At 43.6% G+C, this 15,524-nt stretch overlaps 1 protein-coding gene across 4 annotated transcripts in view; it reads left to right on the forward strand.

Annotated features, from left to right (window-relative positions):
* LOC105839408 (fibroblast growth factor 17) overlaps nucleotides 1–15,524 on the forward strand; it is a 120,266-nt gene that overhangs the window by 57,288 nt on the left and 47,454 nt on the right. The window contains exon 1 of one of the 4 annotated variants that reach the window (XM_012685696.3): nucleotides 5,328–6,365. The exons of 2 other annotated variants lie outside the window; for them this stretch is intronic. In XM_012685696.3, coding sequence (XP_012541150.1) covers nucleotides 6,346–6,365 — 20 coding nt within the window. In that variant the 5' untranslated portion in view covers nucleotides 5,328–6,345. Of the gene's footprint in view, nucleotides 1–5,327; nucleotides 6,366–6,855; nucleotides 6,929–15,524 lie in introns of those variants that run through there. One more of the 4 variants, XM_012685698.3, reaches the window with a different exon arrangement.

Genomic DNA, 15,524 nt, shown 5'->3' on the forward strand with positions numbered 1-15,524 from the left:
GTTCAGGCATAGTCTGCAAGATAAATGGTATGTTTGGGTTTGCCATGCACTCAGAACAGCGTATAGATATTTATATATCACGTGCATTATAAATATATAATTTTGTATTAGCAAGCTATAGTTTTCCTTACGTAATCTATAATATAGTCGTTTTCCACGCTATAGTTTTCTTTACATAATCTGTAATATACTCGTTTCTTTATAATATCCGTTCGTCTTTTTAATACTATATTCTTTGCTTCAAGCGCCACTTGATTCAAGTCGATTGATTAAATTTTTCATTTATGCAAATTTGCCGCTATAAAGTGAAAGAGCTGAAATGTCATTCATCGTTCGTAAAATGAGAAGGAAGAACATATCTCTGGTGTCTTGTTTAGTTCTGCGATCGCGTGATGCCGGAGCAGAATGGGAGCCGCGATTTTTTACGTCCTAAAATTGGTCACAGGTTGCAAGCAGGTAGCAGATTGCCACGAGAGTGACTAATTGGCGCGCAGACTGCAATCTGCAGCCTGGTAAGTTTGTGACAAATAGAGGTAGAGGCAAGCGCATCGTTTGTGACATAACGAACCGTTTAAAACGCTTCCTGCCCACGTAAGACTTATCGTGCCAATTATTCACCGGCGTAATAAATACGATGCGCACTTTAGAGCATGATGTTTATGGATGCAGACCTTATTACATTTGTAATGTTATAAATCATCGTATATTTGTAACGCCGAGCGTCTCCACTTCCGTACACGGATCATCTCTCAAATCGAAATGGAAGGAGGTCAAATCGGTCAAGGAATTTGTAGATTTATAAGGATACGTAGGAACATGTAGGAAGGCATAATTTATTAAAGGCAAATTTAAAATAAGAAAATAATTCTATTTGAGAAATTGCATTGATTAGGTGGCAGGATAACGCTATTAATTGTGCACGAGATATTCTCGCGAGTGAACAATTACAATATTGACCTTTGGACCCAATCGAATCTTTTCCCGGTAGATCCTCCAAAAATACACAGCGAGCGAGTCGCAATCAGTTCGATTGCCACATGTACGGGCAGCTCCGGCATGGTCGATAAAGCGGTACGAGTCACGTTGCTTTTTATACACACAGAAAGACGTTTACTCCTCTCTTGCGATATCGCCGTATGATTCGAATTCCATAAGATTATTATATTAACTGGCAGCGTTTAATTCTCGGCCGTCGTCGTAGTAGGTAAGCTTTTCGTTGAGGAATTCGGGGCGTTTGATCTCTTTTAAAAGCACGCGCCGCAGTCAGGTCTAATAAAGACTTCGTGCACGCGGACTCATTCGTTTCGGAGCCGAACTAAAAATAGAAGAATGGACGTACACCGCGAGATATTTCAATCCGTGACCGTGTCATCGGTTACTCAGCGTGGAAGAGTTCGAGGATGTGGGCAGCTCCTGCGCGCGATTCGTCATACGAGCGGATCGTAGCGACGAATTATCAATCTACTTTATATTCGTGGGCTTCGTTCTAAATAAGAAGAAATGCTCTTTCGGCGCTTCGTGCTTAATCAACGCTTCTGTTCTTACTTCGCGACGCTCCGGGCTTTAACCCGGTCAGTTTATCCGAGATGGCCGACACGCGACCGTTGTCTCTCTCTCTCTCTCTCCTTCTCTCTTTTCATTTTCCCTCTCGTTCTCTTTCTCCGTGCTCGTTGAAGGTCGGACGAATATCGGAGAAGATCGCGATAAGGTCTGTTGTGCATGTATGAATTCATACCTCTCATGATCGAGATTTCGTCGAATCCTTCCTAACCGGTCGTCTTCCTTCGAGAAGGTAAACGAAAGAAGTACAGGTATTTTTCCGACCACTCAGAGAGATTTCCGCCCTAGCCAACGGACAAAGGTTCTCTCCCATTGTTCTATGATTTACGTTAGCATCGACCTTTACTCAGGTATGCTGAACCGAGTTTCTGCCGAACCACCAGCATCGACACTTGTCACCTTTAATAATTAAGCGACCATTTCCAATTCACCTTTGCTAGACACCAATAAGATCGTTACTCGTTTCTTTTTTTCTTGTTGCGTGAGTGTGTGAGTTTTGTGTGAAATAAGTTCCTTTTGAATGATCCTTTTAAAAAGATGCAACATGTAAAGATAGGTAACCTGACACAGGTGTCAGTTAATTTGAATAGGCTAGAACTGCACTAACTTTCACGACCGCATCGTCGGCGGTTCAGTTTAGCACAAAACTCAGCAAAAGAAATAGACTTAACATTTATGAACATTAATTATAAATATTACGACTATCGTCTATTATTAACAAAATTTTATTTTATTGTTGTTCCAACTTTTTGGTAAACTTACCTATCAGGTAAGCAGGTGTCCGTCTCCATTTTTTTCTTAAATAAATAAAGACAGACACATATTTACCTGATAAGTAAGTTTACTAAGAAGTTGGAACCATCGGCTTTGTAAAAAGAGGATGTTACCATTGTACCGTTGTCGCTTATCCGCGATGCTGATTGGTTCTCCCGCTGCGTTTACTTCGTGTTGCGAGAGTAACTGTCATTACGATTGAATTTTGACGCTGTTAAATTTGTATAGATAGTTATCCGTACAATTATCGTTGTAGTTTATTTTTAAAAAGTAAAAAATTCGAATAGCACGCACGAAGCGCGCATCTGTGGTGCCTGGTATTTTTAAATTTGTTACAACAGTCGGTGTGAAAAAAATGATTAAAATTTATATTTATTACTTATTTGTGCATCTATACAAATATAACCAAATCGTCAGTTATTGAGTATGTTTATTATTTTCTTAATAAGAAAAAGGTATTGAAGAGATTTGTAAAAAAAAGTGTTAGAGATCTCATTGTACGAGGATATAACTCGCTCGCATGTTATACGTGTGAGACAGGATTTTATTATGCGTGTGTGCATCGAAGGGCCCGGAAGATACGATCCCAAAAGGCGCCGACGTTCTCCCACGCCTCGCCGGTGTTCGATGAACTAGGCCATTTCAAGTAGGATTGGCGACACGTAGTCGGAACTTTAGAAATAGCCGAAAAGGGACGGACTAAATCTCATAAAATGGCGAGACCCTGGTGTTAACTTATCGGTTAATCGTCTGGCGCGAGAGTAGCTAATTAAGGCAACCTGACAGCAATTTAGAAATCAATTATTGTTTTCTAAAAAGATGTTCTTTATTGACAGAAACTGTATTTGTGAAGAAACATTTCAATTTACGTGTCTTTCTAAAATTGAAGTCCACAAAAACAATTTATATTTAGCATACCGAACTTTCGTGACATGTTTTTTGTCGCGCAATCCGTTTTTTAACAAATGTGTTAGCTTTTTGAAATTGCGTTTCTAATTAAAAATTAATTTGTCTTCATTAAGATTTAAATTACACAGTATTCTTTTTCGCTGACCTCGTAATGCGTCAACGTTAAATATTCTAACAAACAAGTTTCAAATTACTATCTTGCTATCTTGTTGAAGTAAAGACAGGTCGAAATTGAATGCAAAACAAGACTTTGCCGCGTGCATTCCTGGAGTTAATTCGCCGGCATCATAGTTGCCGTGACGCTATTAAATGTTACGTGTTACACAAAATGTTCTACAATGCAGACACTATCGCCGACTATCTTACATGCCGTCGGGCATCATCTCGGATATTGAAACCGCTGTGTTGGACACGCATTTAATAGCGCAGCGTAAGCAAAAGCGTTGGAACGCGTAATCACTCGGGGAATGCTGATTCGTCCGTCGTTATCAAGACGCAAAAACGAGCGACGCAATGTGACAATCGCGCGTGACCGTACGAGCGAATAATCGGCGCGCGGCTCGATTGATAATTAATTATCTCGTTGCGCTCGTGGGCCACCGGGCATTCGTAACACGGCCGCCGCGTATCGTCATCAGTGTCCCGTTCTCGCTCGCGTCGCGGAGATGAGCCGTGGATCGCGAATTTTTACTTTTTCCCCTCTCTTTTTTTCGTCCCTTTCCCCTCGTCCCCGCGCGCCGCTGGCATTTCGATCATCTCTTCGTTCACCTCCTCGCGCTACCTCGGGCGGACGGCGCGAAATCCTGCACGTGTTTCGCAGAAAAGGTCCTTGAGTGCCTTGTGAATGGTGCAACATTCGACATTCATTGAAATATATTAAAATAATCGTGCCGTTGACTCACTTAGAAAAACAAACCTCGGGCTCTCGGCTCGCGGGGAACTTGCGCAACCGCCCGCTCGTCACCGTCACCGCCACCGGACGCGTACGAGTCAGTGCGGCGGAATACCACAGCCGATACGACGACTTGTACCGTAATTTATATACCGCCTGGCCGTCACGTCCACCACGGCGAAATGAAAGTAATAAAAAGAGATAAATAAATCGCATTGGCGCGAATGGCGACCCGCCTGCCGATGGCGGCTCGAGAAACCGCGTTCTCTCTCACGGTGGCGGCATCGGCACGTCCATCCGCCAGCGGACCGTCCAGCTGTTACAAAGTGACCTTTACGTTATTGTGCGCCCGATGTGTTGCGTGATGGTTCAAAAATGCGTGTGTTGCGTTCGTGGCGGCGACCGTGCTGCTTCAGGTGCGGAGAGAGACCGAGGCGAGAAGAAATGCGACGGAGGAGCGTCCTGAAAACCTAAGCCGTCCGTGAAGGAAGAACAGTATTTGGTGCCAGTGGTGCCGCAGCCCACGCTTCTTCCTGTTTCAACCGCTCGGAAGACGACACTCTCTAACGACTACCAAAACTATGGTTTATCGGCATCAAGAGGATAATAACTTGATCTCCTGAGAGCTCTATACCTGATAACGCTTCGAAGGTGCGCGCGGCAACTTTAGAAACTCGAACGCCAATTTACAGTTCTCCAGTGGCCAATTGATGACGAGCAACGAATAGGAAGAATTCGAACTATAAATTGAAGAACCTGGTAGCACAAGGCGCATCTGTTTCCAGTTAGATTAGCGGAAGCTCTCTTTCGAAACGCAGACGGAATTGATGGAGGTTCCGTTGGAAGATGTTAGGAGGACAGGTGGCTCGATTCCGCCGTTCCCAGGGCACGCAAGCGAGCGAGCGAGCAAGGGTTGCCGCCACGTGTCTCGCCGTGAAATCGCCGCAACCTTTCCCCCGGCTGGGTGCGGTATAAGCGCGTTTCCATATCATTTCACTATAAAAGAGAGTACCGCGCGCGGTGCGTGAGGCAGAAGTAGGGTTGCGCGGCAAGCGGGGGCGTTCGTTTGTGGAGAACACGCCGCGAGAGGGATAGGAGGAGGGATAGGGAAGCGAGCACGCCGATGGAGGGGCAGCCTCGTGTACGATACGAGTGGAGGGGTGGCAAGAGAGGGGTGGGGGTACGCTCTAGTCGAGCGGCGGCGGCAGGGAAGCGGCCAGGTAAGCGACGAGCGAACACTAGTGGGGCTGACTTGCGCGCCTCCGAGCCGTTGGGATACACGGCAGCAGCGGCACCGTTGTCGGGTATACTGTGTCGCGCTACGGTCGTCGTGTCGTCGCACCGTCGACGGAGAGCCCCGGGTGCATCCTCGTCGTCGGCCAGTCGTAACTTGTGCTCACGGCGGTCCCAACGCCGGCTTCCCTCTCGCTCCCTCGCGCGCGGAGGAGGGTTGATCGCACGCCGCGTTAAGAGGGGCGCGTTCTCGCGCGCGTTCAACCGGATCAACGGCGACTGGAGCGACGGCGTTCGCCGCACGTTTTACCGCGACCCCTCCCGCTACCCCCCGAGTGCTGTTGTTTGCAGTGCCGCCGCCGACTCCTCGTGACGATAGAAAACGCTGGCACGCTTCCAAGCTGGCGGAGCGGAGATGCACCACGTTGCCACCGCTGTCGCCCGCCGCCGGGCTTGAGGATACGCTCGCGCCCTCGCTGTCGTTCACTGTCGAGGGTGGATGTCGTCACGTCGTCGCCGTGGATGAGAGATCTCGCGCGAACTGAGTGTGCCATGTGTAGCGGACGTCACTTGGGAATGTAAGGTCGCACGTACCTGTATACCTGTTACACGATCACGCACTGGTTGATTGGTAGCTGTACTACACGGGGAACAGTGTCACGTATGCAACAGTGCGAAGCGAGGTCTGTCCAATTTCGAAGCTAATCGTTTCGAAGAGTGTCAAAGAGTTGTTCTCGCGTTGCCCTCCCCGCCACCTTCCTCCCTTTTCTTTTCACGTATCTCGAACCAAGTGAACGATCACACAGTGTGAACGATCGAGTGCTGTCGAGGGGGATAGCAGTGTGTTCTCCGCGCCACGAAGGGAGGCAAAGTGATAAAGGGAACAGCGGCGTCGGTTAGATGCGAGGATTTTAAAAGCAGCTCCCGGAGGCCAGCCCGACGCAATGCGTCGACGCTGCTGACGCAAACGCGCCTGGATGCGTCTCACTTTAAGCACGTGAGTGTCTTTTTAGTAAGAGAAACGGAAAGGGTATTACGCGCGATCGTTCGCGCCCTATCGGCACAAGGAGGCTCCTGCCTCGCGCGCATCTCGATCGAGTCGCCCGCGACTCCATCGGGCTAAGATGATTCCGAAGGAATCGGGTGAAATGACGATCTCGGCAACCCCACCGCGTTACACTGACACTTGAACGTTCTCCTCGACTTGTGTACGTCGCTCCTCTCCCCAATCGCGATTCGCGTGAATCGTGTGCCCGCTTGCGACGTAATATATATTTTTTTAAGGAGCGAAAGAAAGAGAGAGAGAGAGAGAAAAAATTTTGTTCTCCGTGTGGTGACAACTGCCTGCGTGTTGGTGCTGCGTGGTGCGGTGGCGGTGTTATTATTGTTGTTATTTGGTGGTGAGTCGCGAGTGCGCACGTGACGACGACGGTGGTGAATGATCCTGGCTCCGAGCTGACACAAAGGTACTCGCACACGAATACTGGGATGACGTCCGCTTCGGATCACGCGGTTCCTTCACGATCTCGTCAATCCACGTCGCCTAACGCGGAAACAAATGTAAGTTTCCACACGCGGAATCTCGTCGCGACGCGTGTCGGGACGTATGGTATTTCGGACTCGCCCGTAAAAAGTTTCGCGCGTGCACCTTGGCGACGGACGAACGATAAGGCGTGAGCTGAGAGCACGGGCAAGCACTGGGCTTATGAAACGAATATGTTTAAGTATTTGTTTAACGAATAAGCTCCTATGTGTTCTTTGCAGTTCATGATTTATCACGTTAGTCAACGTGCGCGTGACTTAAATCGTCAATTTCCTGATCGAGATTGTTTACCATAGTAATCGCGATATTTGCATACGCGGATGTGCGATGGGTTTGCTTGAGATCGTCCATCCAAGTCTTTACGATGACAATAACGCATGTTGATGAGAAATTCGCTGATATCATCTTTTATTCGATTAGGAAATATGAAATTGGTTGTAGAACAACTAAATATGGAGGATATACAAAAATCCTGTTTAAAAAATAAAAGTAGGTACGTGAAATTGTGAAAAGTAGTATTTGTTTCCTAAAGAACCCAGTTTGAGGCGTGATTCTTCGAAACGGAACCAGGTAGTGAAACGACAAAACGGCAAATGGTCTTTGGCTTGAGAAAAGCGCGTCGGTTTTAAAATGCAGTTATGATCAAATACGGCGAGAGACAAGTCGTACCTCGCGGGTATGACGGCGCTTGTATAACGGTACCCATTACGAACGCGATGTGTGCTAGTTTAAGGGCAAAGACAGGCTTTTTCCTCGAGGGTTCTTCTCCCTTATCAGCATCACGAAAACGACTAATCTTTCATCATCGCAATAAATAATTTAAGAAAAGCACCCGCGTTTTGATTGCACGTCCATCTTGGAATGAGATTGCATTTCAATTTGTGAAGCTCGATTTGTGTTTAAAGGTGAAAAGCTCGGCTTTCATTTATATTGAAGAGCACCACTTTTAATTTATTTGTACTGCTGATGCATAACGGTCCGAGCAGCGGTACTCAACCAAGCAGCACGACGCGCGCGCAACCCTTTGCACGTTGCATCGGTAACCCTTGCAGATGAGCGTAACCGAAGGGTCGTCTTGACGCAGTCGGTTTTGCAGTCGGTTAACGAAAAGCTATACCCTTTTCAAGCCAACGGTTGCTCACGCTAGGTAGAAAAATTCACGCGTGATTTCACGCGTTTGCGACTCGTATTATACATTGAATTGGGTGCTCCATTCTTCTCTTCAGTTTCTTTATTCTGTTTTAATTCTATTCCTCGTGTACATGGTGTACAATTTTATTACATCGACATAATATTTTATTACATTAACGGTGCGCTATATATTGTGTTATTGATGATTTCCGCGTAGCCGTCTACGCGAGGATTTGCAAGTACTTATGTATTTAAGTGCGAATTGATACGTTAATTACATGATATCCTCATTTAAACAGTATTCGCGCTAGCCTACTCTGCTAATACCTTAACGATTTAATCCTCAACACTTTTATCTTAAGTATTGAAAATTTTTGAGATGTTAATCTAAGCATCTCGTGTATGAACTCGTTTAAACGAACAGATAGAAAAATATCAACTGGACTTTCGAATCGTCAAGTGGGACATTGCGACTTATCGGAGATATCTGCACGAATAAGTTTCGATTTCATTGGCGACACACTGTCGCGATGGATAGTTCTGTTCTTTAGATCGAACCCGCTCAATACATGTAGAAAGGGGCCGGCCGTAAAGTTCGTTTTTAATCGGATGAACATTCGTGGAATCCCGCAACTTCGATAATTATCGAAAGGCGGCTGTCAGTAAGAAAATCGGACAAATCCGCGATAACGGAGCACATTTTAGATAAGAAAACGCGCAATTAAAATATTTTTTGAATGAGCCCCACGTGATTAGGCAACTCTTCTGTACCCTCTTCTTTTTGATCTTTACCCTTCGCTCTCTTCTTCTTTCTTCTTTTCTCTTTTAACTGTTCTCTTTTAGCTGCATTCGATAAATTATTGAAAATGAAAGCTTTTCCTTGTCAATGATGAATTGACGACTTTCAATTGTGCGCCATGAGTGTTCTTTATTTCGCGAGATTGTACGATAAATCTTGCGCCCATTATCTGCATGCCGATTTATCCTGCTGGGATTGCGATCCCTGTAATTACCGGCACGTTTTCGATATTTTGTTTACGAATAATGGAGCGCGTGCGGGACGGCGTAACGTGCATACGCGAGTCATTCATTTACGTTGTATGGGAGTCATTTTAAATTGTATGGAATTATTCCCCGGCTTGATATGAGTGACAGCACTCGTTGGGACGCTGGTGTACGGTTATAAGACCTATGATTCGCCGTATGGTTCTTAGACCTTTCACGACTCATTGGGTTTTGTCGTATCTTCTAGCAATGGTCGGGTAACTTTTGTTCGCGCGCACCTTAATTGCTTTATCAGTCCGATTCTATGAGGTTTCAATAGATCTAGTAATAATTAGTCAGAATAGTTGGACTCTTTCTTTCTCATTGACTTTGATTGTTAATTATTCTAGAATTATTCTAGGAATTATAGATTTAGTCATATTACAACAATGTTACAGTATTTAAATTAGATATTTTATCTCTTTTATTGAAACAAAAAGATGTAGTGACGATGTCGTATCGTCGTTCAAAGATTAATATTTACGTCCTATGAGAAATCTTTGCGAATCTTCCTTATGCAGCAATCGAATGGAGCACGACGCCGACTCAACCTACGCCACAACGTGTAAATATTGTGAATCCCTGGCGATGCGTATGCTAACATGAATAATAAGCGAACACAAGAAAGATTTTAGCGGTTAGGGGACCGATGCACATAATGCACTTTGGTCCATTCTCAAATCTCATTAAAGGAATGTGTGACGCGGACATTTTAGACTTGGTCGCTCCGTTTTTTCACGTAAAGCACTTTTTAAGTTTACTTGCAAGCTGAAGTATCCCATACGAAATTGCATCAGCACACGTACCTACAGGTGCAATGTTTTTTTTATCTAGATCCAAACATTACAAACTTTGAGATATTATTTTATAGAGGGAGTAATTGAATTTTGTGATATTTATATAAATTATTCTGAATTGTTTTTTAATGATTTTTGCGTGAATATTTGTATTAGAGAGAAAAAAATATTTAAAAAAATATTAAGGTCAGAGAATAATTTAAAAAAATGCATTTAATTCTTAAAACAATTTTGAAAAAAAATACATTTACAGAGTTATATGTATTAATGCGAATTGAAAAGCAAATAGTAGAACGTGAAAGTGGCAGAACATTCTCACGTCCGTTGTTGTCATTGATACCAATTGCAATGTATAATATATCGAATAGTATTGATATACATATGGACGCGGAGACAATCCAATCAGGGAGAACAAGGTCGCGGTAATGATATTATCTATCTTGTGTCACAGTTTGATATCGAATACTATTGCGACAGGGTTTCATCAAATAACTGGGTATATCTGTGAATGTAAAGTCCTTGAGACTTTTATACTCGTTTAATACTAAAATTGAATTCGTAGAAACAATTCAAGTCCAATTCTTTATAGAACTGAACTCGTTTATTATGCGTCTTTGATTAACACAGATAAAAAGAATAATAAATAGAAAAAGCATGCAAGCTCCACGATTGTTTTGGTACATTTATATTCTAAAAGCAAGGCACACTTGTCTGCAGTGTAATCGACGATCTTACTAATTGGGATCAGATATCCTGTGAGCAAAAATTATCAATAAAACAACATAAGTGCGCATTAAACGCTTATCTTGAATCATTAAGTAATGTTGTAGATATTGCATTTAATGTTGCTTTTAAACGAATATTTTATCGCTATAAATATACACTAAGAATGCAATTTTTCGGATTATAATAAAAGATGGAAGAATGGAAGAATGAATTTCTAGTTGATCAATTAACATTGTTAAACTTTAATGTAGATTTCATAATGCGATTATTTTCTGATTGTAACAATATTAATCTTAAGATATTATAAAGCATTTCGATTGTGTTAACTTGAATTTCCAGTGAAAGATCCATTACCATTATCGATACTATCGTACTTGAACGAACAGTCCCTCCGACGTCTCTGAGCAAGGTAGTTAACGACCAAGAAAAGGAACGTGATTTTCCCAACTGCCTCTTATTGGTAATTTGGTCAATTACTAGGTACGATAACGTGTTAAGTAAAGGCATTCTAGGGACTCGCCTTAAGTCCGTAGCAGGTGTATCGTACAGGTCTAGTATTAGTACGATTCATTTATTTATTTTGAAGCATTTGAATAAATGTGTAGGCATATTTACTAGATTCAGGCTTTTACTTAATAATGGCACTACGGTGCTATCGGTCTGCTTTTGAAAAGGCCATTTGCTCTCTCGAAAGTAACGTAATTTATACGCATTTTATTATAATATATCTTATTATAACTTTTACCAGACCCTTTTTGCATTTTAAACATAAAGATTTCCTTTATTTATCTGGAATTACAAAGCTTATAAATTTTCTTAATCATTACATAGATTTTCCTCTATGTATCGTACAGTTCGCGGCAGATTGTAAAAAAGGCAGTGGCTTGCCACGATTTTCTTTTTGCAATTGATATGACGATTTAACGTCGCTGTCCTTGGAACGAGACGAGAGTCCGAACAGCGGCTTAACGTCGGGAAATCACCCGCAATCGTGAACTGGCGGGTCCGACCGCACGACAAACACGGCATGAAAGTAATCTAACGCCGCGTGTGTACCGCGTGCGGTACTTACTCTCCCTGTAACGCGTAAGTACTCGCTCAGTTCGCACGGGGGAATTGGCTTGGGCGCCCGGTGGAATCGAACACGTACATAAGCCCGTCGTGTACGACCTGCGATAACACGTGTTACGGCTTGCATCGGAATCGATATTTAAGAGAAATAGCATTCGCGGATAGTCGAGCCGTGCGTAGTTGCGTTATATCACGCACGCAAAGACATCGACATCAGAAATACTTTTACTATCTTTGCGTCGCGCAGGACACCTGTCGCAATCTTTTGAACACAAATCATATACTTTTTTCCTCTTGCTAATTAGCGATTTTAATCTTTTTATAAATTTGATTTAAATAATCGTATATTTGCATCAAACCTAGAAATTCTTTCCATATTATTATTATTATTATTATTATTATTATTATTATTATTATTATTAAATATATTATTGATAAACTTTGCATGAAAAAAGAGATGATGACATTCGAAAATTTAGATCTTATTCAATAAGTTGGATGCTAAAAGAATTTTCTTTATTTATAGTAAAAGAGTAAAAGTACCTTTCTCTGATCTCTCTCTCTCTCTCTCTCTCTCTCTCTCTCTCTCTCTCTCTCTCATTGATGCGTTTGCCCTGCGTGAAGATTACGATGAGGCGCATTGCTTCCAAGAACCGAATACAGACGGTGCATAGGCGATCATGCGTGGCAGTTAATTTGTTCGTGCTTCGTGCGTGACAGTCGGCGCCAGGCCCCTCGTCGTCGGCCAGATTGAGTTCTAAGCTCGAGGCGAAGATCAAGAGCGCCCTCGCCGTGGCATGCGACGGCGGTGAAGGCGGAGGCGGCCGAACGTTACCATTGCTACCAGGTAGCGGTGGGTGAAGCAATGCGCTGGCTCAGGACATTTCTACATCCGGTGTACGTTACGGGACATAAGCCGAACGGGTGTTGGGTGACGTCTAATCCCTCGGAATTGCGTGTCCGCCCCGGGCGAGAGCGAGCGCGTTTTCTCTCGCGGAAGGAGAGACGGTGCTCTGCTCTCGGGAGCGAGAGTTCTTCTTGCTTTTCTTGGATTACTCGAGCGGTTGGCTACCTGAGCGATAGACACCTATATCGCCCGTGCATAAAGATACTTCCGTATAACCGCGGTATTCTGTGCATTTTTGTGAACGTATCGCCGTGCTCTTTGCAGTTGATAGATTAATCGAATTATTAAATTAATAGTAAACGATTGTCATCACCAAAATTGAAAATTAAGCGATAATTAAACACACTCGGTCTTTATTTCATACAAAAGTGTAATTATATGAATGGGAATTAGATGAGTGGCCTCTTCTATCCTTTGATGTTTACTCAGAATGCATTTACACGAGTTACATTCCTTCCGATCATCTCCTATCTTTATGACGCGTTTAGAGGATCGATAAGCTTATATTAATATGTGCACGAATAATCCCTTTGCTCTTTTGGAATATTTCGTTCCACAAACCTGTTTTTCATTTTACCATCTTTCATTTTCCGAATGACTTGGTAAATCGATCGCGGCCGCTCATGACGTATTTATTTGGGGCATTCAACCGCGATTGAATTTGCACCCGGTGACAAAGTGTAAAATCCGCCATTACCGAAGGAGGAAGTAAATCGCATCGACCGAAATCTATAAAGTCGTGAGAATGATCGATGGTCGCGGCCGAATCGAGTCGACGGTCCGTATACGCTGCGGCGGCGAGTAAAAGTCGACATCTCTTCGATTGCGATGCAATGAGGCTTTTCAACGGCAATAATTGCGACGACAGAATCGTCTTTTCATACGACATATGCCATGTACAAAGTGCACGCGACTGGCACATCTCCGCGCGTTTTATTTTATTTTTTCCTTCCTTTCTTTTCTTATTACTAACTCGGCTCGCAAGATTCGATCCGAGAGACAGCCATTGCTGACGGTCGTTAACCGAACGAGCGGGCCGCGCATCGAGATCGGGTTATTGCACCTTTAATGTCGTCTCCCTGGGAAATATCCAAGATTCGGCTGCAAAAGAAGCGTATGCCGCCACGCGCGCACTCATTTATACGCACGCGTGCGCGTGCTAGTATACTACAGAGGGGCCGCATGCATAATCCGTTTTCACCCTCGCAAGATAATAGAGTCTTCGCTGCCTACGCATTCACGGTCATTGTTTCTTAACACGTGACGGAAAAAAAAAAACTTAAAGCTCATCATTGATTATTTCGCGTGTCGTAATATCGTCCGGCTTGTGTCTCGGCATATTAGAAGGGAAATTTAATTAGTATTAAACACTGATTATATGAATATATTTATCGCGTCACTGTATCTAATAAACTTTAGAATGTTGTTTGTAAACGTATACGGCAATTACGCGAAATCGTCGCTTACACGATAATTTTAATAGGATCACGAATATGCAACGATACCGATATCGAAACGGTTCGGAGTCACGGGACGGACGGGCGTTCGGAATCAGGAATCCGGTCGGTCGAGAAGACGAGCGGCGTAATGAGGATCATTTCGTCGCTCTAATAAATCAACTCTTTCGTTTTGCGCTGCGTGGATACGCAGGCACGTAAGAGGACCTCGGGAACTTAATCGCTCGCACGTGAGGGATGAATAGGGATGCTTACGATATCTTGACACTACATCGATCCTATATTATGTGGAAGGTCTAATTATGAAGTTACTTTACATTGATAATTAAAGGGCCGTAGCGAATTGAGTACCGAGTAAGGGTAGATAACGAAATCTTATGCAGTTAATTTTAGATAGGTCTTTTAACTGCAATTTAATTTAGTTAATCTCTTTAGTTACTCTATCACGGAGCTGTTTGATATGTAAAATTAAAAAGTTGCGAGAAATGATAAATTTTACTCGGGATGGAGTCTCGTAATATTTTTAGTTCGGTTTAAAAATTATCGAGTGGTATTAGTAACACTCGAATGAATACCGATTAAATTTAAACATCCTCAGAGATAAGCCACATCCTTTCGAGGGAGGAAGTTTGTCAGAGGTTTCAGACTCGGGGGGGAGGGGGACTTTTGTAACTGTGCCGCTGATCGGATTTATAACTTGTCATACACATTTCGCGTGATCACCCGTGCGACATGTTCGAGCTCTTTTTTTAGCCCTTTACCCTGCTTTGTTCTCATCTACTTGCCCTGGACTGCCATATCAAGCCGGTCTCATCTCTCCGGCTAAAATCAACATAGTTAGTGACATGGCGGGATGAAAGCGTTGAGTGTCGTCCGTCACGGATCAACGTAAATGATGTTAAGCGGCGAGGTTGCACGGTGATTTCCAGTTTGCGTATTACCGAACTGGCACGACGTATGTTTGCGCGATGCACGGGAACTAGGGATAAGAGGGTCAACGATCGTAATTGCCGGGCGCGGGGCTCCAATTAAAAAGTCAATCAGCCCGTTTCTTGAATATGATGATCCGTTAGGAGAACGGGAGGAACGTAGAGAAGAATCTCGTGCCGGTGCATAAGAGCGAAGAACCCAAGTGATATTTAGGATTCTGCTGATAACATTGTTTTCAGCAAATTTCTATTTATAGCGATTCAATATTTTCGTTATTACGCGCGACACTAATTGCGCGCGATAATTGAGAAACTGCGTGCGCGTAGATCGCAACAAGATAATCCTAGCGTTGTAAATCCTGATATTTGCATGGATGATTTATGGCTACGCCTATAAATTCTTTCCGTTGTTTTACTAACCAGGTACGATTAACTGGCCAAGCAATTCGTGATGAGTTTGAATTTCATTTCGGCTCGTCGCAATAACGAGCTAGAGTGCTCGTAAAAAGGATTCGTCCATTCTTGAATAGGTTGCGTCGTACCCACCGTGA

Source organism: Monomorium pharaonis, chromosome 1, assembly GCF_013373865.1.
Source record: "Monomorium pharaonis isolate MP-MQ-018 chromosome 1, ASM1337386v2, whole genome shotgun sequence".
NCBI lineage: Eukaryota > Metazoa > Arthropoda > Insecta > Hymenoptera > Formicidae > Monomorium > Monomorium pharaonis.